At 39.5% G+C, this 27372-nt stretch overlaps 1 protein-coding gene across 1 annotated transcript in view; it reads left to right on the top strand.

The window, feature by feature from the left end:
• Positions 1–27372, top strand: part of NOL10 (nucleolar protein 10) — an 86477-nt gene that overhangs the window by 7188 nt on the left and 51917 nt on the right. The window contains exons 4-13 of the mRNA XM_068565005.1: positions 2116–2193; positions 3438–3475; positions 4672–4808; positions 5548–5613; positions 7356–7416; positions 10013–10098; positions 14412–14490; positions 15704–15853; positions 18374–18440; positions 20745–20797. Of these exons, the coding sequence (XP_068421106.1) occupies positions 2116–2193; positions 3438–3475; positions 4672–4808; positions 5548–5613; positions 7356–7416; positions 10013–10098; positions 14412–14490; positions 15704–15853; positions 18374–18440; positions 20745–20797 (815 nt within the window). The remainder of the gene's footprint in view (positions 1–2115; positions 2194–3437; positions 3476–4671; positions 4809–5547; positions 5614–7355; positions 7417–10012; positions 10099–14411; positions 14491–15703; positions 15854–18373; positions 18441–20744; positions 20798–27372) is intronic.

The raw sequence follows: 27372 nt of genomic DNA, 5'->3' as shown, positions 1-27372 counted from the left end.
TCTAGGACTTCATATTTCAGATTCATTCATGTCATTATATGTGTCAGTAATGTGTTCTTTTTTTATTAGCACATGGTATTTCCTTATAGGAATATGCCACACTTTGTTAATTTATTCTTCCTTTGGTGGACACCTGGGCTATTTTCATTCTTCGACTGTTACTGGTAAAGCATTATGAACCATCTTGTACAAGTCTGTTTTGAGGACATTGCTGGGTCATAGGGTAGCTATATATTTAGTTTGATAAGAAACTGCCAGATGGTTTTCCAAAGTAGTCAGATCATTTTGTACTCCCACCAACAATGAATGATAGGAAAGGTCATTTTTATCATAATGATTTTCTCTATCATATACTAGTATTTTTTATGTCACTAAGATTTTATGTTAGCAGTATTCATCAGTATCAAAAAGTCATCAAATATAGGGAACTTTTAATGTATTATAAGTTAGAACAGCATTACCCAACCTGTTTTTGGTTGTGATTTTGCTGCATATATCCTGGGTATTGTCCACGTACATTTTTTTTGTTGGCTTAACATTATCCATCTATATCTCTTTTCCAACCACTTTCTTATTTGACAACTTTTATACATCCACGTGCTAGTCTCTTTTTTTCTGTGTCAGTGGTTGTCTCATTACTAACACTATCCACATTTTTTAGCGTCCAGTTTTATGTTCAGAATCTAGATTATAATTATAGATTATATATAACATATATATTGTATATAGAGTATGTGTGTGTATATATACTATACTATATACTATTTTTAAATGAGATCTTGGGCTTTGATCCATGCCAGAAAACATAGGACTACTTCATTCCTTTCTTTTAAAAATATCCTTAGTGGTTTTAAAAGTCAGTCTTTTTCTTTTCATGATAAACTTATAAAAAATGCAAACATTATAGAAATACATAAGATAAAATGTGAAAGGCCCTAAGATGACACTAAAATATACAAAATATCACTGTGCTTATTCCTCCATCTTCTTTCTATACAGAGTACCAACATTGTCATTGTTGAGTTTTACAAAAGCCAGATCACTGTATAAGCGCCACTCTGCAGCCCTCACTGCACCTGCTCTACTCACTCTCCCTTTCACTTTGTAATATGTTTTGGCAGCTTTCCATGTCAGGAGTTACAGGTCTGCGTCATCCTCTTTATAACCTCTATAATGATTTACCATCATTTATTTAATCGTTTCCCTATCAGTGGACATTTAATTTGCTTTCAATTTTTGGCCATCAGTAAATAATGCTGCAGTGAACATTCTTCATGTCTTTGGTACACTTATGGGTGTGTTTCTGTAGAATAAATTTGTATAAGTTGAAATACAGATATAAGGTGTATGAGCATCACATATTTTACAGATATTGCCAGATTGTCCTCCAAAGAATTTGTAACAATTTATACTTATCACCAAAGTATGAGATAACTTTTTTTGAACAGCAACCTCAATGCAGATACTAACCATTTTTTCATCTTTGCCATTTGATAGACAAAAACTAATTTTTTTTGAATTTGTTTTTTGAATTTTATTTTATTTTTTTATACAGCAGGTTCTTATTACTTATCTATTTTATAAATATTGACAAAAACTAATTTTTTAAAAATCTACTTTGTTAGATTATTTGTGAAGTTGATTAGCTATTTGTATTTCATACACAGGTTTATACATTTTCTGTGTCTTGCTTGTTTATATCCTTTGTTCATTTTTCCCTTGGGATGTTGGAGAGGGCTGCTTTTTTTTTTTAATACCTTTATTGGCGTATAATTGCTTTACAGTGTTGTGTTAGTTTCTGCTGTACAACAAAGTGAATCAGCCATATGCATACATATGTCTCCATATCCCCTCCCTTTTGAGCCTCCCTCCCACCCTCCTTATCCCACGCCTCTAGATTGTCACAAAGCATCAAGCTGATCTGCCTGTGCTATGCACCAGCTTCCCACTAGCCATCCATTTTAGGAGAGGGCTGCTTTTAAGTTCTTTTTGTTTGATGTGCTTATAATGAATCTTACTTACCTCTAAACAAAAAGTGTACTCAACATATCTGCAGGATATTGATAATGAAAAGTATGTCCTTTAGGTTTTACATCACATTAAATTTTTTTATAGGAACATATAAACCTCGAGTTCGATGTTATGACACCTATCAATTATCCTTGAAGTTTGAAAGATGTTTGGATTCAGAAGGTAAGAGGTTATATTTGAAATCACAAAAATAGTTTTTATATTTGGCTGCTTTTCTGCTTTTTAAAATGGGCATGGGTTGTGTATCAGTTTTCTGTGCTGTGTAACAAATTGCAATAAACGTGGCAGCTTAAAAAAGATTCATTTATTAGCTCATAGCTCTGTAGGTAAAGTCTGTCCAGGCTTTCCTGTGTTCTGTGCTCAGGGCTGACCTCAAGGTGTCAGCCAGGTGGGACTCTTCCAGGGACCCTGGGCAAGACCCCTTTTCAAACATACAGGATGTTGGCAGAATGCAGTTTGTTTTGGTTGTAGGGCTAGGGACCCCTTTGCTGCTGGCTGTCAGCCTGGGGCCATGCTCAGCTTCTAGAGACCCCTGCATTCCTCCTCACCTGGTCCCCTCCTCCTTCAAGCCAGCAGCAGCTCATTGGATCCTTCTTGTCTCTGAATCTCTCTGACCGTCCCTTCTGCCGCCAGCTGGAGAAAACTCTGCTTTGAAAGGGCTCGTGTGATTATAAATCTCTCCTTTGCCATAGAACGTGATGTAATCACAAGAGCGGTGTCTTCTTACGTTGACAGCGTCCACCCACACTCTCCGGAGGAGGGGACTGTCCCAGGGGGAAGGTCAGTGGGGTCATTCTTAGAATTCTGCCTGGCACAGGGCGCAGGTTGAAATGGGAGAGTTCAGGTATTTTTGTCAGGTGGCCCCATGTTTGAGATTGAGGGAAAAGAAGTTAATGGGATATGTATTCTCTTAACTTGTTTCACTGTCTTCTTTTTAAAAAACAGGACAAACTCCATGTGCCGCTAATAATAACTGTTTTCATTCTTTATTTTCATTTAGCAGGTATACTGTGAATGAGTAAAAAGTTACTGTTACCTTTTTTAAAGCAAAAAGTTTTGAGTTTTTAATGTTTGTTGTTTTACTTTGAACATCTCAGAAAAACTGTGACAAAATTTAGAAGTCATTATGTTTTGTAAATTTATTATTTAATTTGCTTCAGTTCTGTAGAAAATCTAGCTGATCTGTATAAAGAAACTATAACGCTTTTAATTTTCCATTTGGTGTTTTGGGGGGCAATATAACATGGAAACTTTGTTCTTGTGTTATGTAGGTGCAAAAAAAGGAAGAAAAACCCAGCATTTGTATATAGTATTTGTGTTGCATTAGAATCTTTGCATCAAGTTTGTATTTTTATTAAAAAAGTGGACTGATAATTGTATTTTTCCTACTATTTCTTATTTTTCAGTTGTCACCTTTGAAACTTTGTCTGATGACTATTCAAAGGTATGCTTTATAGCATTGGTTTTTACTGCCTGTCCTCAAGAAGTGAATGAGTGGGATTTGTTTTTACGATAAGTGTTTTTATGATGTTTCCATTGTTAAATGGCTGTATAGTAAAATAAAACCTATTGTTTTCTATTAATATATATTTAGTTTGTCACATGTATGTGACAAGCGGGATAGAGATAGCCTTTGGCCAGTCTAATATTGAAATAAGTTTTCCATAGCATGTATGAATGAAACCTTTTCTGTATTTTTAAGAATTGATAGCAGTCATCTTTTTAGACCATCTTATGTTCTAGATGTGTGATTTTCATTATTGCATTTATTATTTTCATTTTCTTATTCATATGTGAAAATTACAGTAGCAGTGTTGCACGTTTAATTCTCTTAACCCTGCAAATAAGTGGTTGTGCATATACTGAAACAGTTCAAGACACAGCTAATATATTTATGTTTTCTTTCTTTTTTGGTGCCATTAGTGCATCTTTCAACTCTTGTAGTAATTTTCAACAGTTACAAGATTGTCAGTAAAAGTGCCTTATTCAATTTAAAATGAAAAACTTTTACAGATGTCATCATGAAGGAAAATTGAATTTTCAGAGCTGACATGCTTTCTATGTTGTCTTCAGTTCTGGAAACCATGGAGTACAGTTTATCCTTTTGCCTGTGGTAGCCGTTTATCATGTTTTGGGACTTGTAATTTTATAGTATATTTTCTCTAGATATTGATAAATTTGCTTTTAAATACCATCTGCAGATTTTTAAGATACCTTTGTAATACGTTAAATTTATACAAGGAGTCTGTCAAACTCTGTGTGATAATAGTGAGATTATTAAAATGTGTTCTTAAGTAAAATAGGAAATGACTCACTGAGGTTACTGAGCAGTGCTCTTCATTACAAAGTGCTGGTGCCAGATAAATGAAGGGCATTTGTATTAAGTCTTTCAGTTAGAAGGTAAAGTTTGCCAAAAAACCTATCTAAGATGCAGGAAGGCATTAAGTAACTAATGGAGAGGTTTGATTCTTAAACACATTTCTTAACCATGATGGCGAGTTGTGTTTATACACATGGGTTTACAGAGAGCAAGAAGGAGGATGAGAGAGATCAGAGATTTTCTTGCTTTGCCGGTTTCAGTGATGATGATGAAATAAATACTTTAACCTAAGCAAACTAATTTTCTTGTTTCATTTTCAGATTGTCTTCTTGCATAATGATAGATACATCGAATTTCATTCACAATCAGGTTTCTACTACAAAACCAGAATACCAAAGTTTGGGAGAGATTTTTCTTACCATTATCCATCCTGTGACTTGTACTTTGTTGGCGCAAGGTATTGGGATCTAATCACCCTTTGTTTTCTCCTTTCCACCTCCCCAGGCAACTTCTGTTCTTAAAATTGAGGAGAGGGATTAAAAGAAGAATAAGACATTATCCCTGCCTTATAGTTGCTCAAAGAGTGTAGTTCCAAAGTGACTGGCTCATTTAGGAATTACATCCTTGACTTCTATTAGCATGGTGCTCTAAATCTAGAGAGACATGGGTGACCCAGTAGTGTAGCAGTGGTGTGAAGTCAGTATCTTAGCCCCATTGCATGCATTTTAAAACTTTTATTCTTAAATGCTGCCTTCTTTATGATTATAAAAATAATACATAGCCATTTTAGAAAATTGGGAATATATAAAAAAGAATAAAGAAGAAAAAAAAATCACCATAATTATGCCACTCAGAGGAAACCCTTATTAGTATTTTATTGTTATTTCATTGTAGTCTTATATACATACACTTATAGATACATTTTGGATCTTGTATTCTCTGTGTTATTTGTAAATAATATTCTACTTAATGACTTCATAATATTTCCTTGGCACATGGGTAGTTTAAATCATTTTTATGCGTGAACAAACTTACAAGTAAGGTGGTTATCTTTTAGGTTTAGAATACATTTTTGTATCAGTTTTACAAAGGGAAGTGATGCTTTATGACAGATACATGTTTCTAAAAATTATATTTACTTGAAGAAACGTTCATTGTAGCTTACTGGATTTTTTACTTTATTCATTGTTTGGCAGCTCTGAAGTTTATAGATTAAACTTGGAACAAGGACGGTTCCTGAATCCTCTACAGACTGATGCTGCGTGAGTGTTTTGTTATAAGAATCCTGCTGTATTTATTTTGGCCTGGAGATGAAGCCAGACGCCCAATTTGTTGTCAAATGACATGTTGTTGCATTTAAGCAGAGCTCTGGGCAACTTAGGTAAAAGAGTAACACTAAATTTTTTCTCACACAAAAAATTCACTAAAAGACCTAGTGATGTCGTAAAATTTAAAAAAAAATTTTAATATATGTGAAGAGTTTTAAACTCACTCCAGAAATTCAGTTACTGTTTTTTGCTGTGATCTTTAAATTTTCATTCATGATTTAGTTTTGTGATATTTTCTTTTATAGAGAAATTTTGAAATAACTTGGAGTACTATTTTTTAATTTTATTTTTTTATGCTTTTGCTGGCAGACATTTAAGATTTTTTCACATTTTCTTTTCATCATATGTTATGGTCTGTACTTTTGTTTTATTCATAGAGAAATCCTTTAGGAATGAATCTGTCATAATAGGATTAATACTGAGTAATAGCAACAACAGCAGTAGTGAAAGCACTTACTATGTGCCAAGCATTATTCAGGATTTTATATATATTCACTCATTTGAAACTTATAACAAATTTTTACAGTATAGGTACTATGTTATCTCCATTTTACAGATAGGGCAGCTGAGACTCAGAGAGGGTAAGTAGCTTGTTTAAGTTCACACAGCTAGTATAGAGTGGAAGCTGGATTACTTCTCACCTATGTATATAATGAGCTTGTTGGATTTTCCTTATTGCTTTGAAAGGGATTTTTAAAGGTTGGAAGAACAGGTAGTGGTAAAAACCAGGTAAACTCTGGGTTTCTTTTTTTTTTTTTCCACCTTGATTTGAAATACTCTTCTTTTTTTTTTTTATTTATGGCTGTGTTGGGTCTTCATTTCTGTGCGAGGGCTTTCTCTAGTTGCGGCAAGTGGGGGCCACTCTTCATCGCGGTGCGCGGGCCTCTCACTATCGCGGCTTCTCTTGTTGCGGAGCACAGGCTCCAGATGCGCAGGCTCAGCAATTGTGGCTCACTGGCCTAGTCGCTCCGCGGCATGTGCGATCTTCCCAGACTAGGGCTCGAACCCGTGTCCCCTGCCTTGGCAGGCAGATTCTCAACCACTGCGCCACCAGGGAAGCCCCCTCTTATTTTCTTTAAAAAGAAACTATAGTAATGTCATGATGCATCCTTGAATAATAAAAAGTTATCTGCTCTTTAGTAGCAGAATTTCCTGTTTATAATAACAACTTTTATTTATTGAGTGTCTCGTAAACTCTAGACGCTGTGCTGAACATGTAGTTTTTTCATTTAATCCTCACAACAACCATATGAGGTTGGTGAATACCATTTTGCAGAAAAAGAAAATGAGCCTAGATCAGTGTACTCAACAAGCTGGTCAAGTCTCAGGATTGGTGTAGTGATAGCCTGTGTTCTTTTTGCTTTGGGAGAAAATATATTGGGAAATGTGTTCTCGCGATGGTGGAATAGTGTTTTTGAAGAATGCCCTTCCTTGTCTCGTCCCCTGGCAGATAGAGTGTCACCCTGGGGTCTGAAACTGCGGGGACTGTGTACAATGCACTGGCCTCTTTGATGCCTCGGTGCTTCGCATATGCAGATGAGCGAGAGAATCTGCTGCCACCTTCTGCACAGCATTGGGTTTACTGTTTGTTTACGAAGTTTACTGAGTGTCTGTCGTCCCCGCCCTCCGCAAAAGTAGATGCTAAAACTCTCTCCCTTATCGCTTTACTATTTTAGGGAGAATAATGTTTGTGACGTAAATTCAGTGCATGGCTTATTTGCCGCAGGAACAATAGAGGTAAGCGTACGTTGACTTTATTTTTTAGAACATTTGCTCTGTATTTGATAACGAATGGAGTTTTATTTAAAGACAGCGTTGCTTGGTCCCTAAGAGCAGGGTGCTAATGAAGCCACAAGCCACTGGTTTGCTCTTCGTATGGACCGTGGGTCACGTTCCACAGAGATACAGCTGTGCCGTTGCTGCAGACTGTGCCCCTTGTGCGTTGATTTGGTCTGCGAGGGCCGTCATCGTCGGGGGTGAGACTTGAAGTTGCTGCTGAATTGCCAGCTCCAGTGTGATTGCCACTGTTGTTCTTAACAGGAGGCAGTCCCAGCTCTCTGCTGCTTGTCAGTTTTATGACTGACTTGCCCTGAGGCTTGTTTTTCTCGTCAGTGAAATGGAGATGATAATACTTACCTTGGCAACTCTATAGAGGTGCTGTGCTGGTGAGAATCACATAAAAGAACCTATTTGAAAACATTATAAACTGGAAAGGTATATAGGGTTGTGATTTGGACATCCTCTATAGTAGCATTCAATAAATGCACAACATTTTCATTTTAAACTACAGCACCTTTGAATCAGTGTCCTTCATGATTACCAGAAGTTTTTCTAGACTTGCATTTTTAATTACAATATTGTTAAATACTCATAATTTAAAAAAAGGTAAAAATGTCAAAAACGTATTATTAAAAAAGTACCCTTCTGTGCCTTCCAGTTACCAAATCCTCGTACACCCGAGGTAACTCTTTAATGGCTTGCAGTATTCTCCTTTTTTTTTTTTGTTTTTCTATGTATGTGCGGGTATGCATATGTGTTAGTAACATGGTTTTAAAACTTTTTCACAAAATTGAAATTATACCATGGTTCTTCATTTGCTTTTTTTTTTTTAATGTAATGGTATATAATGTACGTCTTTGTACTTTGGTACTTGTAATTACTTATAAAGCTAAAGTAATTTTTTAAAAATTAATTTATTTATTTTTGGCTGCGTTGGGTCTTTGTTGCTGCACGTGGGCTTTCTCTAGTTGCGGCGAGCAGGGGCTACTCTTCGTTGCGGTGCGTGGGCTTCTCATTGCAGTGGCTTCTCTTGTTATGAAACACGGGCTCTAGGCGCATGGGCTTCAGTAGCTGTGGCTTGCAGGCTCTAGTGCGCAGGCTCAATAGTTGTGGCGCACGGGCTTAGTTGCTCCGCGGCATGTGGGATCTTCCCGGACCAGGGCTCGAACCTGAGTCTCCTGCATTGGCAGGTGGATTCTTAACCACTGCGCCACCAGGGAAGCCCCTAAAGTAATTTTTTTAAACTGATGGATAGGATTCCATTGTTTGAATGTACTGTAGTTTATTAAACCAATCCATCTGGATGAAATTTAGGTTTCTTTACTCAAATTATTTTTATGTTAAAAGATTAAGATTCAAAATGGAACACATGAGGTTGATTTAATGGAAACATATAAAACTATGTTGACAGTGTTATAATACCATTAAGCCTAAGTCAGGCCAATGAAGCATTATCTTGCTAATTACTTTTCTTGAGATTACCAAGGGGAAGTTTTAAAATTAATTTCTTGAAAAAATTGTTTATTTGAATAGAGTCCTTAGAGAGCAAGCTAGGCTAGAAATCAGGAAGCGTGCTCTGTAAGAGAAGTTACGTATTAGAGCAGGCTGCTCCTTCACCAGCTGTTTTAAGACCAGCCCTGAGACTTGTTGAAGGGAGAGCAGAACCCCCCAGGCCAAGGGCTGGGTTCCTGAAATTCCTTGGGTACCTTGATTACTGGGGGCTTGAAATTTGATATGCATAGTCAGACCAGACTTTAAAATTCATTTTACATTAATTTTTTTAAAAAATAAATTTATTTCTTTCTTTATTTTTGGCTGCGTTGGGTCTTTGTTGCTACATGCGGGCTTTCTCTAGCTGCAGCGAGCGGGGGCTACTCTTCATTGCGGCGAGCAGGCTTCTCATTGCAATGGCTTCTCTTTGTTGTGGAGCATGGGCTCTAGGCGCTTGGGCTTCAGTAGTTGTGGCATGTGGGTTCAGTAGTTGTGGCTCGCGGGCTCTAGAGCGCAGGCTCAGGAGTTGTGGCGCACGGGCTTAGTTGCTCCGTGGCATGTGGGATCTTCCCGGACCAGGGCTCGAACCCGTGTCCCCTGCATTGGCAGGCGGATTCTTAATCACTGCGCCACCAGGGAAGTCCTGATTTTTATATTATATGTTGGATTTTGATTTCTTCTGTGATAGTTATTGTAGTACATATATTAAACATTTATCATTGATACAATAATATTTACAAATTTATATTTTCCCAGTTATACCAAAATGTCTTGCATAACTCCTCTCCCCTCTACCACACCAACCAAATCAAGGTCCATTCAAGGATCATGCATCACATTTTGCACTTGTTTTTCTTAACCATCCTTCTTTTCTTCTTTTAAATTATAAACTAAATGCAGCTAATGATAAAACATTTAACAGTACTAAAAAGGGTATAAGTAAAAAGTTTGAAAAAGTTAAATTCTTATTCCCCACGAGATAATCAGTGTTAATGAGGCTTTTTTTTTGGTATTTGTCTAAAAATTTTCTAGTATTTAAAATGACTGTGTTTTGTTTGTTTAGGGCCGAGTGGAGTGTTGGGACCCGAGGACGCGTGGCAGGGTTGGCCTGTTAGATTGCGCCTTAAGTAGCGTCACAGCTGATTCAGAGTAAGTGGGAGTGAAGTCGCAATTTAAATACTCATCAGCTTCTGATTTAAACAAACGTATCAACACTAAATTAAAATCAGTTGCTAAAGGATGACACTCTTAAAACATGTTTATCTGAGGTTGTGGTTTTGTGATTGTTTTATGTAAAAATCCTTTCCTGTGAAAGCTCACTAAGTGGGGAAGCCAGATGGAATTCCTTGTTTATTTAGTTGCCGTGGAATTTTGTTAAAACAAATACACTGCAGGAATTTCTATTTCCCATTCTGTAGGATATGGTGGTGGAACCAGGAGTCCACCACTCCATTTAACAAACAAAAATATGTGCTTTGAATTCTAAGGTAGAGGGAAGCAATGTTTTTGATATTTTCTTGTTCCTATTTGGCCATTCCTACACTTAAAATAATTGGAAAAGTAAATCACAGTTGGGGGATGAAAACCTCTAAAGCTCGAATTAAGTAATACCTATAAGCCCCCTGTCCTTTTCCCACTCACAAGAGTACTTACTGTTACACTGCTTGGTACATATGTTTTCAGACATTTTTTTTTTTTTTGGCCTTGACTCATGGCTTGCGGGATCTCACTGCACCAATCAGGGATCGAACCCGGGCCCCCGGCAGTGAAAGTTCCGAGTCCTAACCACTGGACCGCCAGGGAATTCCCTTCAGACATTTTTCTGTGCTCATATTAACACATGCAGATTATCACTCTGTCAGATCCTTGACATGGGATTAGTTGCTGTAATCAGCTTGGGAACGCCCTTTCTCTGGGGTCTTGTTATTCATGGAAATGTCATTTTACCTTGTCTTTTCAGTTGGTCAGACATTTATCTACAGTCATGTCACATGGGAGGTGGAGTGTTAGATGGGTGGGCTAAGAGAGACTAACTCTAAATTTATTGTAGAATTTTGTGTGATTTGCATTTTTCTGGAGGAGAGAAGAAGAAATATAGTTCTTTCTTTTGAAAAAATCAGCTTTGTAAAGCATTCTTGACCTAGGAAAAAAAGCTAAGAATCACTGAATGGAAAGATGTCTGTTTCTAATGTATACATTTTTTCCTCTGTCATAAGTAAAGAAAAAATTTTTTCCATCTTTTAATTATGACATTGAAAGTGAGTATAGGAAATTTTTTTCCTGAGTATTGTTACTGAGTTTTATTAAAGTAATACTAATGAATAACTTCATTAGTCATGGTATGGAATATAGTATATTAAACAATCTAAAAATGGAAAACTCATTCTACATTTGATTTTTTGTTTTGTTTTGGAATTACTTAGACATTTTTATTGTGAAATGTACACATACAGAAAAACTCATAAAACATTAATGTGCAGATTACTGAATTATGAGTCTCTACATTTGTTAATAGAGTAAAGCAATGGAAAATGCTTATTAGTATTCATCAAATAGGTATGAAAGAAAATGAATCAGAAACTTGTTTATTTTTAGAAAGTAGAAAATCAGGTTTAAGTGAAAGATATTTACTCACTCTCTAGGAAGCAAAGAGGTTAATCTTCTCTTACCCTTAAGCATTAACTTGTGTTTGAATTAGAATAAAGAGACTTGTGTACAAACTCTGTCATTAATTGTTTCATCTTGAAAAGTCATTTAAGAAAACAGGCCAGCAGGAGTTATTTGCAGTATGTCTTAAGGTTATTTCTACTTTAATGACTACAATAGAAGTACCATTATACAAAATTTAAGGAAGGGATGTTAAAAAATAATCTTAACTGTGGTCCCTAGAAACATGGGAGTATTTTTTCTTTTTTTAATAGAATATTGATTCACAAACATTTTTGGTGGCCTCTTTTGTCCTTAGGGGTGAGGCATTTTTCAGCTATCATGATGGAGGTTATTTTATTGATTAAAAATTTTTTTTTTATTTTGTAAAGATGATTTGTACTTAGTGTAAAAAGATACTAAGCAGTTTCAAAAATGCACAAAAGAAAGTAAAAATGACTTCTGCATATATACAGGCAGGTCTAATTTAAGTAACAGACCACTCTTCGTGCATGAAGGATGCTTATAGTTTTTCACTAGTACACATCTATTTACAGTTTTATGATTATTTCCTGAGGGAGAATGTCAAGAGCTTGAACAGCATACATGTTCTTAAGGCTTTTGGTACCCATTGCTAAATTGCCTGACAGAAAAGGTAACATCAGTTTAAAGGTCTACCTACGTGTACAGAGTGCACATTCTCCCACCTTCCATAGCCCAAGGTGTTAATCCCGTTATAATAATACTAAGATGTCAGAAAGAGCCCGGGATATCGAATCAAAATACAGCTTGGTAGAAATAATCGCTAACAGTACTTTCTATTTGCCAGGTAGTGTTCTAAGTTCTCTATGTATATTAACTTATTTAATAAAACAACAACAGTCTTTGATGCAGGTACTGTTTTGTATTTATTTTACAGATGAGGAAGTGATAGCCTTTAAAAATTATGCGGCAGAAGCATATTTATTTCTAGGGAAAGATGTTCTAAATATGCTGTTCAGTGGAAAAGCAAATCATACAGTTCCCTATAGAGTTTTATCACATTTTCATAAGAAAAACAATGAACTTATGTGTACAGTCATAGGGATGAAATCTGGATATGTTACAAAGTGTTAAAAGTAGCTCTGCCTGCTGATTCAGCTTCAGGTGATTTTATTTATTAATTTTTTTATGCTTAGCTTTATTTTTTTCCTACACAAACATTATAAGCCGTCACCCTCTGTTATTTGACATAGGTAGAGTTCTGGAAGGTGGAGCCAACACAGTCAGAGAAAGAAATACGTGTTAAATTTTGGCTAGCGGAGGACAGGCTTTTGTTCTTTGCAGATGATGTGATTGTCTGCCTAAGAAACCCAGTAGAACTAACTGAAAAACTATAAGCACTAATATGAGAGTTAAGTAAATTGGTTACAAAATAAATGTACAAAATCAGTGGCTTTGATGTTTATCAGCAATATCCAGTTAGAAAGATACAATGAAAAGCAGTTCTCATTTATAACAAAATAATTTATAACAAAAAAATTGTAAAATACTGAGGGATAAGCTTAATAAGTGACTATCTGAAGAAAGGGACAAAATTTTATTAAGAAACAAAAAAGTTTGAATAGGGCTTCCCTGGTGGCACAGTGGTTAAGAATCCGCCTGCCAATGCAGGGGACACGGGTTCGAGCCCTGGTCCAGGAAGATCCCACATGCCGCGGAGCAACTCAGCCCATGCACCACAACTACTGAGCCTGTGCTCTAGAGCCCACGAGCCACAACTACTGAGCCCGTGAGCCACAACTACTGAAGCCCACGCGCCTAGAGCCCGTGCTCCACAACAGGAGAAGCCACCGCAGTGAGAAGCCTGCGCACTGCAACGAAGAGTAGCCCCAGCTCGCTGCAACTAGAGAAAGCCCGCGTGCAGCAACAAAGACCCAACACAGCCAAAAATAAATAAAATAAATTTTAAAAAAAAGAAATACAAAAAAAAAAGAAGTTTGAATAAATGAGGAAAAATAATGTCACCGCACTGAGAAATGATTCCAGAGTTCATTTTGAAGAGTATATGACTGAAAGTGATGCAGACGAGAGGCCTCCAGGTTTCCCTGGATGCTTCAGTGTAGTTGCAGGCTGAGGCTTTAGGTGGCATAAGAGACCTGAGGATGCCAAGAGTCAGCAGCCTGGACTGAAGGTCCTGGGCCAAGGTCATGGAGACAATAGGTATTGAAATCAGGACTGTGGCCCGCTTCTGACTCATCTTCTAGGACCCTTTCCCCCTCAGAGCATTGTTCTTGGTTACTGAGTGAGAAGCATACTCTAGATTCAGAGACATAAACATCCATCATTTTGTTACATTTACAGGTTCTGGGTCCCTGTTTGGGGACTAGTCTTTATTTTAGCTTGACATCACTAACTTTAAAAATGAAAATGGGTATACCCATGCCCGAATATAAAACTGTTTTCTCTTAAGCAAAAAAGGGCATGTTACTGTAAATACCTTATCCTGGCTTAATCAAAATGAAAGATATTGTCATACTGATCTTTTTCAATTGGTTTTATATTTTCAGAAACTTTTTTTGCTTGTAGCTACTTTGAAAATATTTCTTACAGTTCTTAAAGAACATAATCTATAGATTTTTAAAGGTAGATTACATTTATAAGTAAAGGTTATTTTTCATTTTGATTAAGAAAGTTTGGATACAATTAACTTTTAAACAGAAGACTAAGAAATGTGATTGTCCCCATTAGAATTGAAGTGAAGATTAATAATGAATTTGTTATTTGGAAGGAGATTTGGCCATATATGCACGAAACACAAATGTTTTGCCTTTCAGGATAAACAGTTTACCAACGATCTCCGCTTTGAAATTTAATGGTGCCTTGACCATGGCAGTTGGAACATCCACAGGGCAGGTAAATATGTTTAAGTTGGAAACGTCACACTTAAGTTACTACTTCAGGGGCGTGTATGTATCATGGGAAACAGCCACATGTCTGTTCACTGTGGGAACAGAAAATGAAGCATTATTGTTTTGGCCAGAGTGGAGAGGGTACTCAGAATGCTGTGTTCCTTCAGTACCTTGAGAAATTCTGGTTCTGGCCTGAATGGTTGGTGTGAGAGGCTCTCGAGCTGAAGCTGCAGTGGGGTATGCCTCAGGTGTCCTCCTGACTGTGGTTTAGAACAGCATTTTCTAGAGTGTGTGGAGTAGAGTTCCGTGGTCATACAAGTTTGGAATTCTCCAGATTTCTACTCTTGGAGGTTTATAGTGCATTTAAATATGTATTGAAGGCTCGGAGAATTCCTGTAGACAAAAAATGTGTTGAGTAAGTATTTCCAAAATGTATTTGCCCAAGGAACCTTTTTTTTCACCCAGCACTATCACCCATATCCCGTGCAGTGAGTGGTCAGTGGGACATACCTCAGCAAACGCTAGTCTGAGGAGTACAAATGAAATAGCTTCAGAGATTTACTTTCATCTTTTCTCTCTTTCCTTCAAGGCAGAGCCCCCACACGTGTAAGTCTGTTCTCACCTCAGCACAGGTGTGAGCCCTACTTCCAGTAGAGTTACTGCCTCTGTCATCTGTCACCTGGGACTAAGATCCGGCTTCACCAGGCCCCTTGCCTATCAAGACAGGGCTCAGAAGAGACCCCCACCTCCCCCCGAAAGTCATAACCCTGCCACCGCCATCTGTCTTGAATCTACCAGGACTGTCTTCATTCTGCTTCTTGTTCTTGTTTCTGTCAGCCGCTGTGACAGTGCCTGGTACACAGCAGGCCCTCAGTGTATATATTTGTTGAATTCATAAATGACACAAATTCTTGTGGACTTTCCTTCTGGTTCCTTCCTTAATATAGCTAAGTAGTTCTCAATCTCAGTGTGCTTAAAAACTACTCTCGGGCTTGAATTCATAAAACCATATACTGGAAGGGTAATTTAAGAGATTTTTCTGGAGTACTTTTGCTGGCTGACTTTAGAATCTTTGTACCCTGAGTGAGGGGTGTTCATTGTGTTGATAAAAAAGGTAATGAAGTAAATGGCAGCCGTTATTCTAAGTTTTAAAAGTTTCAAGATAAAACATTTAGTTTGTTTAAACAGAAATAACTTTTTTTTTTTTTTTTTTTTAGGTTTTATTGTATGATCTTCGGTCTGATAAGCCATTGCTAGTTAAGGATCACCAATATGGGCTGCCCATTAAATCAGTTCATTTCCAGGATTCATTAGATTTGATTTTGTCTGCTGACTCTCGAATTATCAAAATGTGGAATAAGAACTCAGTACGTATTTTTTGTTGTTAACATTACTTACTTATTTGCCTATTTTCCATTTAATGTTTCTTTTCTTTCTGTTGCCTTTTTTGAGCAGTGTCGGTTCTTGAGAAAGAAATATCAATACTAAGCATCCGTTTGGGCACTTCATTGGAAGTCAGTTACTTCGGGACAGATAATATTCATATTCAAAGTAGTCAAGATTGTTTTCTTCCTGTTAAGAAGTTTTCCTCATTTGCTGGAACGGGCATGCAATTTTACATGTTCAGTTAGGTAGAGAGTAAATCATTGTTTAAAAAAAAGATTGATCCATGAGAAACCCCCTAGATTCTGAGGCTGTCTTACAACCTTAGGAAGGTTTTTATGAGCTACTGCTAATCTTTCCGTATCAGTATTATTATACGTCTCAATTTCATACCCTTTCCCCATGTCAAACAATTGGATTTTAGATATGATACCTTTACAATAATTTCTTATAGTGTTTTTCTTAAAAACAATATTTTCTTCAGAATATTTGATGTTCTCTGTCCTTCTTCTGAGTGTCATTTAAAAGGTAACAAAACCCTGTGTTGCTGGTTTTATTCTGCTTTCTGCTTTTGCTTCTTCATTTTAAAACCTAAGTATTTTGAGAGAGTAGTAAAAGGTTAGCTCATCAACTGGGAAAAAATTCATTCAGTGTAGCAATTGCTTTTAAGAGTCTTTGCGTTTATTGATTTCAAACTTAGCATCTTTAGTCAAAAAGTGTTACTTTAAAAAAAAAAAAAATTCATTTTTGAGATTAAGCGGGTGGAGGGCCCAGCAGCCTCAGCATTAGTTGCCGGAGGGCAAGCGTCAGTCTTTCCTGTGAGGGCTGCACGAGCTTAGGGCAGAGGTGCTACCAGCAGCTCCGTCACGGTTCAGCTACTTACTGGTCAGATTCCCTGCCTGCTCGGACCATTACTTTTGTTTTCCATTTTCATTTTGTCAGCTCTCAAAGTATTGACCTTACTTAGCTCCCTTTCTTTTTTTCTCTGGATCAGCTGTGGAGGTTCGGAGTTATCCTTGGGGTGTGTCCTGTCTCTCAAGCCCTGTTACCTTTGCAGCTCCTGAGACTCTGTTAGGGAGAAGAGGAAGGGCTTCCGGCTTTTCTCAATTCCTGGAAGAATTACGCTGACGATTGCCCGGGAGCCGACTATGCTGCTTTGAGTTGGAGGGTTTTGAGGGCTTTCTTAGGAAGTTTCGTGGTGTCTTAGGCCGGAATTTTCTCTGCTCTTTTCTGATAATCCAAACTAGTTTACTTTGACACAGTATTTCTTTTTAATACTACAGATGCAGACATTTTATTTTTGAAAGGTCATAACATACTGGTAAAGTAGACGTTTTCCTTGACCTGGCTTCCATCCTACCTCATGGTAAACTTACCAATTTGGATGTATCCTCCCAGGCCCTCTAACTGCTGCATAGTTTTCCCCAACATGGATTTCTATGAACTGTGGCCCCTTTTCTTTTTTGTTCCATGCTATTATTATTCCCATTTCACCTTCCTTTTTCCTTCCCTCTTTCCATTTTTTGTTTCAGTGGGCACTTGAGACGAAAGGGAGGTAGCTGTGTGAGTTCCATTGTCTGTCTTGAATTAGAACCTGGCTGCTGTCTTTCACTGAGTGCAAAATTAGTTTTTTAACTACTGCCCCCACTTTGCCGTGGAGCCTCTAATGATGGGTTAATAAATGCAAGAGCTGGCAGACATTTTCAACAGCAGTTCTTGAAATCACGTTGTAGTTGCTACAGTAAGTTTTATTTTGGCGTTGTTGCCAATGACTAAATACGCCCTCTTGACCAACACCCAAATTACTTGGTTCTGCTTGACTTGCTTTCCTTGTTTATCTTTCTCATCACCTTTTTCCACTCCCATATACTTACTTTCTGTCTCTTTTCTTTTACTTAACTTCATTAATTTTTAAAACTATAGTATATTTCCCCCCACATTAAAAAAAAAATTTTACCCTTTGCTATGTAATAACTAACACTTTATGTATTTATAGGATTTTGTTTTGTAAGTTATTTTATATTCATCATCTTACTTGATCCCCCTCAAGTCCTCGTGACGCAGCTATGGCAGATACCATCCTCTTTCTGCCATGTTGACCGTCTCTTCATCTTTGGTTTCTTTGAGGACAAGTTTACCTAGGGTGTGTTTTCCAGGTTATGAGAATTTTTTAAAGTTGATGTACAACTTTATTTTAGACTTTACCCTTTCCTGTTTAGACATTATCTTTAAAAGTTTGTGTTTATTTTCCCAAGAAAGTCACCTCTCCCCCCGAGCCTCAGTTTCTTCCTCTCTAAAATGAGAGGATTTGATAGATTGATAAAACAAATTCTCTAAGATTTTTTTGAACTTAAATTCTGTGATTTCAGTTAGGTGATTTTATTTTTTCACATCAGCGCAGAGTGTAGTGGAGTTATGTCTCCAGGTTATTTTCTATATATCACATTGCCAAAAGTTATCTTCCTTTAACTATCTTAATAATTCCTTTTTGCTTACTCTTTCAGGGAAAAATATTTACTTCCTTGGAGCCAGAACATGACATTAATGATGTTTGCCTCTATCCCAACTCAGGTATGCAGTATGTAGCAACGGGCCATTCTGCGAGATGAATCTAGGTTATGCTTTATAGGGTTTTAAACTCATTTTATTTCTTAAGACAGGGTTTGGCTTGGTTGGGACAGTTCTTGGATATTGTATTTACTTGAAAAATTACGAGCAGGAAGTGGCGTGGATGATTGAGAAAATGACCCTCTCAGTGACTCAGTCCTCAGCCAGCCTAGCTATCAGTAGAAACTGGTAGCAGTCTGTAGGTCGGTGGCAGGTGAGGTGCTATTTTAGTGTGCACTTTAGCTGTTTTATGTGATTAGTAATCGTGTGTAGAAATTGAGGTTAGGGATTTGGAGGAGGCTGGAGCTCCCTGATGATGATACACAGGCTCATAAAGCCATGGGTTTGGTATATTCTGTGTTGCAGGCTGTTCAGTAAATAACCTGGCAGATTTCAAGATTTAACAACCCCTTCAAGGCAAATCTGTGAAGAATTCTGGAAAATGAGAACACTTCCCACTCTCAAGCAGGGTTGTATTCTGAGGACGGACGTACACAGATAATTTTGACGGGGGGATACAAGGCAAAGCAGGAAGAGTTCTGTTATGTATGTACAGATGGCAGGAGAGAGAGAGAGAGAGAGAGCACGCGCAGCTGAAGCAATGAGAGGAGAACGTAGAGGAGATCTTTGTTTGCATTGAGCCTGGGGTGCTGGGTGGAGTTGGGAGGTGAGGTGATCCCCATGAGGGGACAGTGTAAGAAGGGCAGGAAGGACGGGCGGGGGCACAGCACGGTGCACGGAGGGGCTCTGGGAGGAAGGGGGTGGGAAGCAGGTGGTGCCCGGGTGGTGTGGGCCCAGGAGTGACCTGCTGAGTGGCTGGGCGCTGTCTGTGGTCAGGACCTACGCAGGCCCTGCTTCCCGAGGTGGTTCTGTCCACCAGGTGAAAGGTAGATCAGTTTTGAACTAAGATGAGTAGGAAGTGATACTTGGAGCCGAGATTGGGAGCACAGGAGAGAGAGCAAATTTGGAGAGAAAGACTATGTTTTCTTCTTTGAGCCTTTGAATATGAGGAGGCAGGGGGACAGTGGCAGTGTCTGGCAGGGGGTCTCCAGCCTGGCCGCCCCCAGGATCGCCTGGGAGCATCTTAAAAGTACGGCTTGCTTGGCCCTACACACATCAGGGTTACTGACTCGGCGTCTGGGGGAGAGCTCTGAAATGAGTTACTTTTCACATGCTTCCCAAGTGGTTGTGAAGCCCCACCCTGATCTGCAGCCTCACCCTGGGAGCCACGTCCCATGCACAGTGAATAGTGTGGTCTCGAGGAAAGCAGGTCTGCAGACGCAAAATTCTTTATTTTTTTAATTGATTAATTAATTAATTTATTTTTGGCTGCGTTGGGTCTTCGTTGCTGCGTGTGGGCTTTCTCTAGTTACGGCGAGCTGGGGCTGCTCTTGGTTGCGGTGCGTGGGCTTCTCATTGCGGTGGCTTCTCTTGTTGCGGAGCACGGGCTCTAGGCACACAGGCTTCAGTAGTTGCAGCACGTGGGCTCAGTAGTTGGGGCACGGGGGCACTAGAGCGCGCAGGCTTCAGTAGTTGCGGCGCATGGGCTCAGTAGTTGCAACATGCAGGCTCTAGGGTGCGTGGGCTTAGTTGCTCTGTGGCATGTGGGATCTTCCCGGACCAGGGCTCGAACCCGTGTCCCCTGCATTGGCAGGCAGATTCTTAGCCACTGCGCCACCAGGGAAGTCCCAGGCTGTTAGATTCTGTATGGGTCTTTTCTAGTGTAGCTACACATAGCATTCCCTGTAAGCCATTTTGTTTTCTGTTAAGGTGTAAAGTTTAATTCAAACATTAGGAATTACTTTGCCGTGCCATTTGGTGGGAAATACTTTACCTTGGTTCTTTGATTCCTGGTTAACAGAGAGAAACCTTTCTTCTTGACTTCCTTATTATTATTATAATAAATAGTGCATCAAAACTACGTTTTATCTATGTGTCTGAAGCTTAAAACTTTCCCCCTTAAAAATGATGGCAAACTTTGTATAGACCTGAGCACTTCGTGGTGGGAACTGCTCAGTCACTTAGCTAGTACAGCCTGAGTGTTTTGCAGATGGGGAAGCTGGTCTTTCTGATACTTAAGGTGCCCCGTCTGGGATGGTCAGGGACCACAGGCCACAAGCTGACTCCGAGGGTGCCTGGCTGCCGGTCTGGCTCTTCTGCCATTCGCAGTGTTCTGAGCACCTCACCCATTTCAAAACGTTAAACAAGTAGAAAAGGGAGCTTTTCTTTTCCCCATGTGTTTACATTTTTCATTGTGTTTATTTTTAGGAATGCTTCTTACTGCCAATGAAACCCCCAAGATGGGCATCTATTACATTCCGGTAAGTGATACAGAAAGGAGTTATGATAATAATAGGACAAGAAAAGATGCTGTATTTTTAAGCTGGCTGTGTCGAGGGACTTGGGTCTGCATGTGGCTGTGTAAATTAGACACAGTGGCTCACTTGTCAATTCCCTGTGCTTCCTGGAACCGGTAAAATAATGCTTAACCACTGTTTATGGGAAACTACTTATAATATCCCATTAAAATGGTAGAAATTCGTCTTTATTCTTCAGATCTACATTTGTTTTTTGTTTAAAAGCATTCCAGAATCTTAAACTTTCAGCTATTAGTGATCAGGAGATCTAATCCTCTAAAATAAAAGTCTAGTTCTCTTCCAGTCATCTCTTTGTAGTTTGTGTCTTTTAAAAATGAGTTTATATAAAAGAAACTATCTTAGATTGCCATGATCAGTGATGACATGCAGTTTGCAATCTTGTGCCGTTTTTTCTTCCTTAAAGAATTCTTCTGTTACGTTTGCCAGAAGCTTCCCTCCCTTTACCTAAACAGAAAAGCATATAGTACAAAGTTGGCATTAGATTGTGGTTAGCAAACATCTCCTTTTCTGAGATTTGGGGAGGAGCATGAGGGGTGTTGAAGATCAGATCTTTAGGGCAGTGAGCTCTCTATAATCACTGTCAGCCTCCAGTTATGAAAGTTCTTTATACTGATGATGGTTTTTTGAAATAGCTCAGCCATGCGTGTATTTCAAAAAAAAAAAAAAAAGTATTCTGTTGATGTTGACTTTCTGTGGTTTCAGGAACCTGGTATGTTGTTGAAAGCACTTTGAGATGTTTCTTTTGATTGATAGTGAAATGAAGACTATTCAAACAGCAGCTTTTCCGTTTTCCTAAATTGTCATTTGTTCCTTTTCTCCCCGGAGTCTCACAGATACTGCTTCCATATTCCTGTTAGTTCATATATCTTTGTCTTCATCTGATCAATAAGTGATTGTATCAACTGTGTGGCAGGCACAGTGCTATAGGTTGGCAGTGTAACAGTGTATAGGGTACTGCCCCTTTCTTCAAGGAGTTCATTATTAGGGAATAAAACAAGAAAGTAGACAATTTCCAGTCAGTGTGATGAATGCTGTAACAGAAGTAAGGAACCCAGCATGGGGCTGGAAACTGGTGGGAAGTGTGGAGGATACTCGGAGAAACCTTCCCAGAGGAATTGATATCCAGGGAGAGACCAGAAGGCTGGTTCTGTCTCCTGGATGAAGAGGGTGGGGTTCAGAATGGGGGAAGGATCTTGGAAGTAAAGGGAACATTGTGTGCTAAGATCAGGGAGAAGATAACACACGTGGCCAAGCATTAGCGCTTGAGACTTGGCGGTAGCTCAGGCCGAAAAGGTGCTCCGCAGCCAGGCTATGATGGTCTTGTAGGCCAGGCGTGACGGTGCAGGGCAGGCACTCCTGGAAAAGTTGTAAGCGGGAGAGTGCTGTGGTCAGATTTGCATTTTTGAAGGATTATTTTGGCTGCCATCAGGAGAATGGATTAGGTAGGATCCAGTCCGGAAGCAGCAAGAACAGGCTATAGGAATCTACAGGAGAGGTGATGGTCCCTGTGTTACCTTGGCCAGGCCTCCCTTTTTAGTAGTTGGAGCTTTGGGGGTCCTGGGGTAATTTGAAGTCTGATCTGGTGGGCAGTGATTTCAGAGGTTTGTTATCCATGAATAGCCAGGTGGCGTGTCCGGAGGTGTCCACTGATGAAGACTTGTGTCGATCACGAGAAGAGCCTTCCCTTGGTCCAGTGTTAATAGTCTTCTCACAGCGTCAGCCCCTCTGGGAACGTCAGGAGAGGCAGAATAAATCAGCTTGCCCCTCCCTTTACTTCTCCTCCTGGCCGAGGTCTCTTTCCGTCTTCCTCTCAGGAGTGCTTACTGTGTTTTGATCGTCAGCAGCTGCCTATAAGGCGTAGATGTCTTGAATGGACGAGCCCTTCCTCCCGTCAGAAGTGTATAGAATCCACCAGAATCTGAGATAGAGCGTGGAGGCCGCACTGGGGGGGTCTGCTCAACTGGTGAGCAGCCGTGGGTTGAGAGCCCCTTGGTGTGGAGCCGGGGAGGGCAGTTCTGAGTACTTTTGTGGGAAGGCTGTCTTACCAGCTTGTGCTAAGATGGTGGCAGTGGGGACAGAATTGGAAAGATTGTCAAGGTTGTAAGACAGGCTTGGTCATTGATTGGATGTGAGGAGGAAAGGAGAGGAAAGAACCAAAGATGACAGCTGCTTTCTGCTTGGTAAACATGCAGACGAGGACGTCCCTCCCTGAATCCAGGAGGAGAAAGGGGATGATAGACTCTTAGAACTGGAGGAGACCCTTATTCCCTTCTGCTTCTCTGGGTCTGTTTCTCAGAGTGGGCTTTTTTGTTCCAAGTTCTGGGAACTTTAATTTGCACGTGTGAGAGGGGCTAGATGCTGGCCAGGTGGTGAGAAACGGCCTTCTTGACAAATGTTAGCTTATCTTATAAGGTCTTTTTAGTTTCACCTCTGTAGCTCAGATTTAACTTGAGCGCTGTGAGAAAGAATCCAGAGGCTGCTCCCAGGCGACTGTGCATGTGCGGACAGTGAGAGCAGAGTTGTTCTTGCCCAGCTAAGCATTGTGCTGCAGCTGGTACCTCAGTGTTCCTTCCTGACCTGCCTTTCTGCCCTGCTGCCTTGCACGGAGTGAGGTTTTAGAGTGCCGCTTGTCTTTACTTGGAACCTCCTCTTTGTGACACTCCTTCAAAGCAGAGAGAGCCCAGGGGTCTGAAAGCCTGCCATCTTTCATAAGATTTTATCAAACTCACCAAGCTGATATTTGGCACAAAGGTTTATTTGAGGCCTATAGAAACAGAGAGGTGTGTGTTTAATATATAATTCATGCCAAATATGGGAGGTTTGGACTGCGATTTGTATCAACATCTTATAAACCAGGTATGAAAACTCTTTTTCCCTGCTTTGGGGCTGTGCTAAAAATGAAGACAGCTTAATGTTCTTTTAGCTTATTAATTTTTGCCTTTCTACCTGATACCATCTTTCTTGAATACTTGAAGTCTTTTTAGATTAAATGCAATTACTGATTTATATACTCTCTGCTACTTACATATCCCAGCAGCCAACTAGTCTTTCATGACCAAATGGATTTTCTCCAGCCCTTTCCCCGTTTTCTCAGTACTCTTTTTTTCCCCTCTCAGAGACCAGGATCTGTTATTTTGTTTGTTTGTTTTTTAAATTCCAGGGCCTAATTCAACTGCAGCTTTCAGGACTAATGCCAGAAATAGTTTTTCAAGTTTGGTTTCCTCTGAAATGTAATTTAATCGTAGGTTAGTTCTTCATAATTAACACCTTTGGCAACTGTATAGACTCCAGAGGGAATCCAAGTCCTGTGGCACCCAGCCCAAAACCTGCCAGTGTGCTGAGTACTGTTTCTGTTGGAAATGCTCCTTGGGCTCCAAGCCCCCCGTGGGTCAGTGAGCTCCAGAGACCACTCATGACGGGATAGTTGATAGCTTGCATGTTTGATAATGTGTATGGATGCGTAAACTTGGGAAAAAGAGAATTATTATTTGTTTAGGAAGCTATTTGAATTAGAAGAATAAAAGTCAGTTGATTAAGGATGTATGGTTTGGTTTTTTTTTTTTTTTTTTCCTGAACATGTAAATTTAAGCCACTATAATGATCATATGCAATGTCACTGAACCCATCTTTCAGTATTGGCAGTTAGGTGTTTTATTTTAAAACATTTTCTTAGGGAAAAAAAATACTTGTTTTTATTGAGATGTTTTTATTCTTTATAATGAATCAAAAAACTGTATTAAATATTTTAACATTTACTATTTAATTTAAAATTATATTTTAAATTTGGAAAGTACTTTTGGAGCCAGAGTACCTGCAAATAGGGCAGAGTTAAAAACATAAAGGGTTATATTTAACTTGCACCAGTGCTTCTGTTTCTTTTAAGAAAATAGCACTTGAACTTATCCAGCATAATGCATGAAACCTCCGGAACTCTATCTTTGCAAAGAGAGATGACTACGTATTAAGAAGCATAAAATCTCAAGAACGCTTGCTTCACTTAGTTGTAACACACACGCACATATCCTCCCAAAGGCATGTAAAGCCAAAGGAAGTGCAAAAAAATTAGTGAAGTTTAGCCAAATTTTGTGAAATGTAATAAAAGATTCAGTCTAGTGAATGTCTTTAAGTCTCTTCACTTAAGTGAGTTATCACTCACCAACCCAAAAGGTCTTCAAAAGAGCCATGGCCTCCAGATACCATCTCTGGGTTCACTTGCTCCTGTTCAGAGGGGTTTAGTCTGATTTAGATCAAACACCTGTGCTTCAGCCCTCCAGGAGACAAGAGGTCAGTGAGTGCGGCCTGGTTTGGGGGTGGTCGGAGAGGTGCTTTTGAAATACATTTGTAGTGTTTGGAAGTCAGTTTTAGAGAAGTGGCATGAAAAATTTTGTAGTAGGTATATGGATATTTGCATTTGGGCAGGTTTTGTTTTTGTTGCTCAGTAAAGAGTTAAAAATGGGTATCATAATCGTTTCACTGGTGTTTTTTTCTCTATGGGCTTTCGTGACTAAAACAAAAAAATTTAGATATGAACAATTTTGACTGTTCTGTCTGTGGTGAATTGAACTTGTTAGTCTACTTCTAAACTCAGCCACTATATTAGATTGTCCATTATCGAGGTATTTCTGTGGCCTCCCTCAGAGATGGCCTCTTTTTTCAAGGCCAGTATTTCAAATATTACTGTTTGGGTATGTTTTGGCATAATTTTCCAGAAGGCTTAAGAACATAGTTATATAGTGCTTTGTAACAATTATTCCTCACCTTCACCATAGATAACACATTTTTATCAGCTGTCCAAATTGTAAATATGTTACTTTAGCTTAACATTAGATTTGACAGTGTCTTACAGATATTTTATGTCTCCTTTTTATATAACTACTATCTTCTCCATTTTAATTTTAAAGTTTAGGGTTAGAGACTTGGTCTTTTTTTTTTTTTAATGTTTATTTATTTATTTATTTTGGTTGCACAGGGTCTTAGTTGCAGCACACGAGATCATTAGTTGTGGCATGTTGCCTTCTTAGTTGCAGCATGGGAACTCTTGGTTGTGGCACGCGTGCGGGATCTAGTTCCCCGACCAGGGATTGAACCCCGACCCCCTGCATTGGGAGTGTGGAGCCTTACCCACCGGACCACCAGGGAAGTCCCTTGGTCTTCTTTTTGTCTGGTGATCACATCACACACCTGGGGGCAAAATGGTGACTGACAACGTTTGTCCCACAATCTCTAGAAACAATGCAAACAGCAGAGAGAATTTTGGCCAACAGAGAAGGTTCTGCTTTTCCTGGAGAGTTGGATGCGCTTTCTCCTTTGAAGTACATCTCGTATGCAGATCACTTAACTTTATCTCTAGCTAACGTTGGACACAGTTGACCAGGCTGTGCCTAGCTTCTAGAACACCACATTCTCTTGGTTCTCCTCCCGTCGCCCACTTGGCCCTTCCAGTTGGCCTTCTTTGGTGGCTTGTCCTGCAGGCATGGCCCAGTGCTTGGGCCTCACCTCTCTCCCCTTGACCCAGATGTTAGTGAGCCCTGGGGCTTAGTCCTTGCCTCTTTGTTTATTCTCCCCCAGGGAGCTCATCTGTCCCCAGGCTCTGTAAGGCACCTGCGTGCTGCTGACTTCCAGACTTCTGTCTCCAGCCTTTCCTTCCTCTCGGAGCTGCAGAGTTACATATCCACTGGGCTACTGGGCTTCTCCGCCTGGACGTCTACTTGGTGCACTGTATTAAGGTGCCCGCAGCAGAAGTCTTGATCCCAGCTCTCCACCCACCCCACCCCTGCCCGTCTCCCGTTGCAGCAGAGGCACCGTTGTCTCCTCAGTTTCTAGGCCCAGAGCGCAGGCACCACCGTGTTTCCTCCCCCTCTCTTCACGCCTCCTCGTCCAGTCCATCCGAATGTCACATCAACTCTTTTTCCAACATTGGTTCAAATCCAGCCATTTTTCAGTACTTCCACTCCTACCACTCATCTGGGTTACCTTAGTGGCCTCTTAACTGATCTTTCTTCTTTCACTTTTGTCTCTCTTGCATTCTGTTTTCCATACAACAGCCAGGTTGATTTAAAATATAAAAATAAAAACAAAAATCAGAATCTGTCGTTCTTCCTAAACCTTCCAAAGGCTTATCATTTTGCATAGCGTAGCATCTTAACTCCTATCGTAACTTAAAATGTCCCACCAACAGGAAAAGGCTAAAACACCAGAGTCTCCATTTTCTCTCACCCATTAGAGACTAGATCTCTGTAAACCATTTATCCATTTACAGAGATCACCAGATGGTTAGAGCATAAGACCAAATCCCCAGTCACTGCTGCCAGCAAGGGGGAATAACTTATAGGCCATAAATTAACCAAAACCCAAACACAAAATTAGTAGAGAGGAAAATTAAAGTTAGAAAAACAGAGTCACCGGAGTTCTGCTGCCCCTTTGGATTCATATGGAGCCAAGAAGAAAAGCTGTGCTTGGCTGTGCTTCTCTGGTGATGAAGTTTCCCTGACACTGTCAGGTGAATCCATTGTGCATCT

The sequence above is a fragment of the Eschrichtius robustus genome, chromosome 15 (assembly GCF_028021215.1).
Source record: "Eschrichtius robustus isolate mEscRob2 chromosome 15, mEscRob2.pri, whole genome shotgun sequence".
Lineage (NCBI taxonomy): Eukaryota > Metazoa > Chordata > Mammalia > Artiodactyla > Eschrichtiidae > Eschrichtius > Eschrichtius robustus.
Note: the sequence above shows the minus strand (reverse complement) of the source record. Positions and strands in the feature narration are given on the sequence as shown.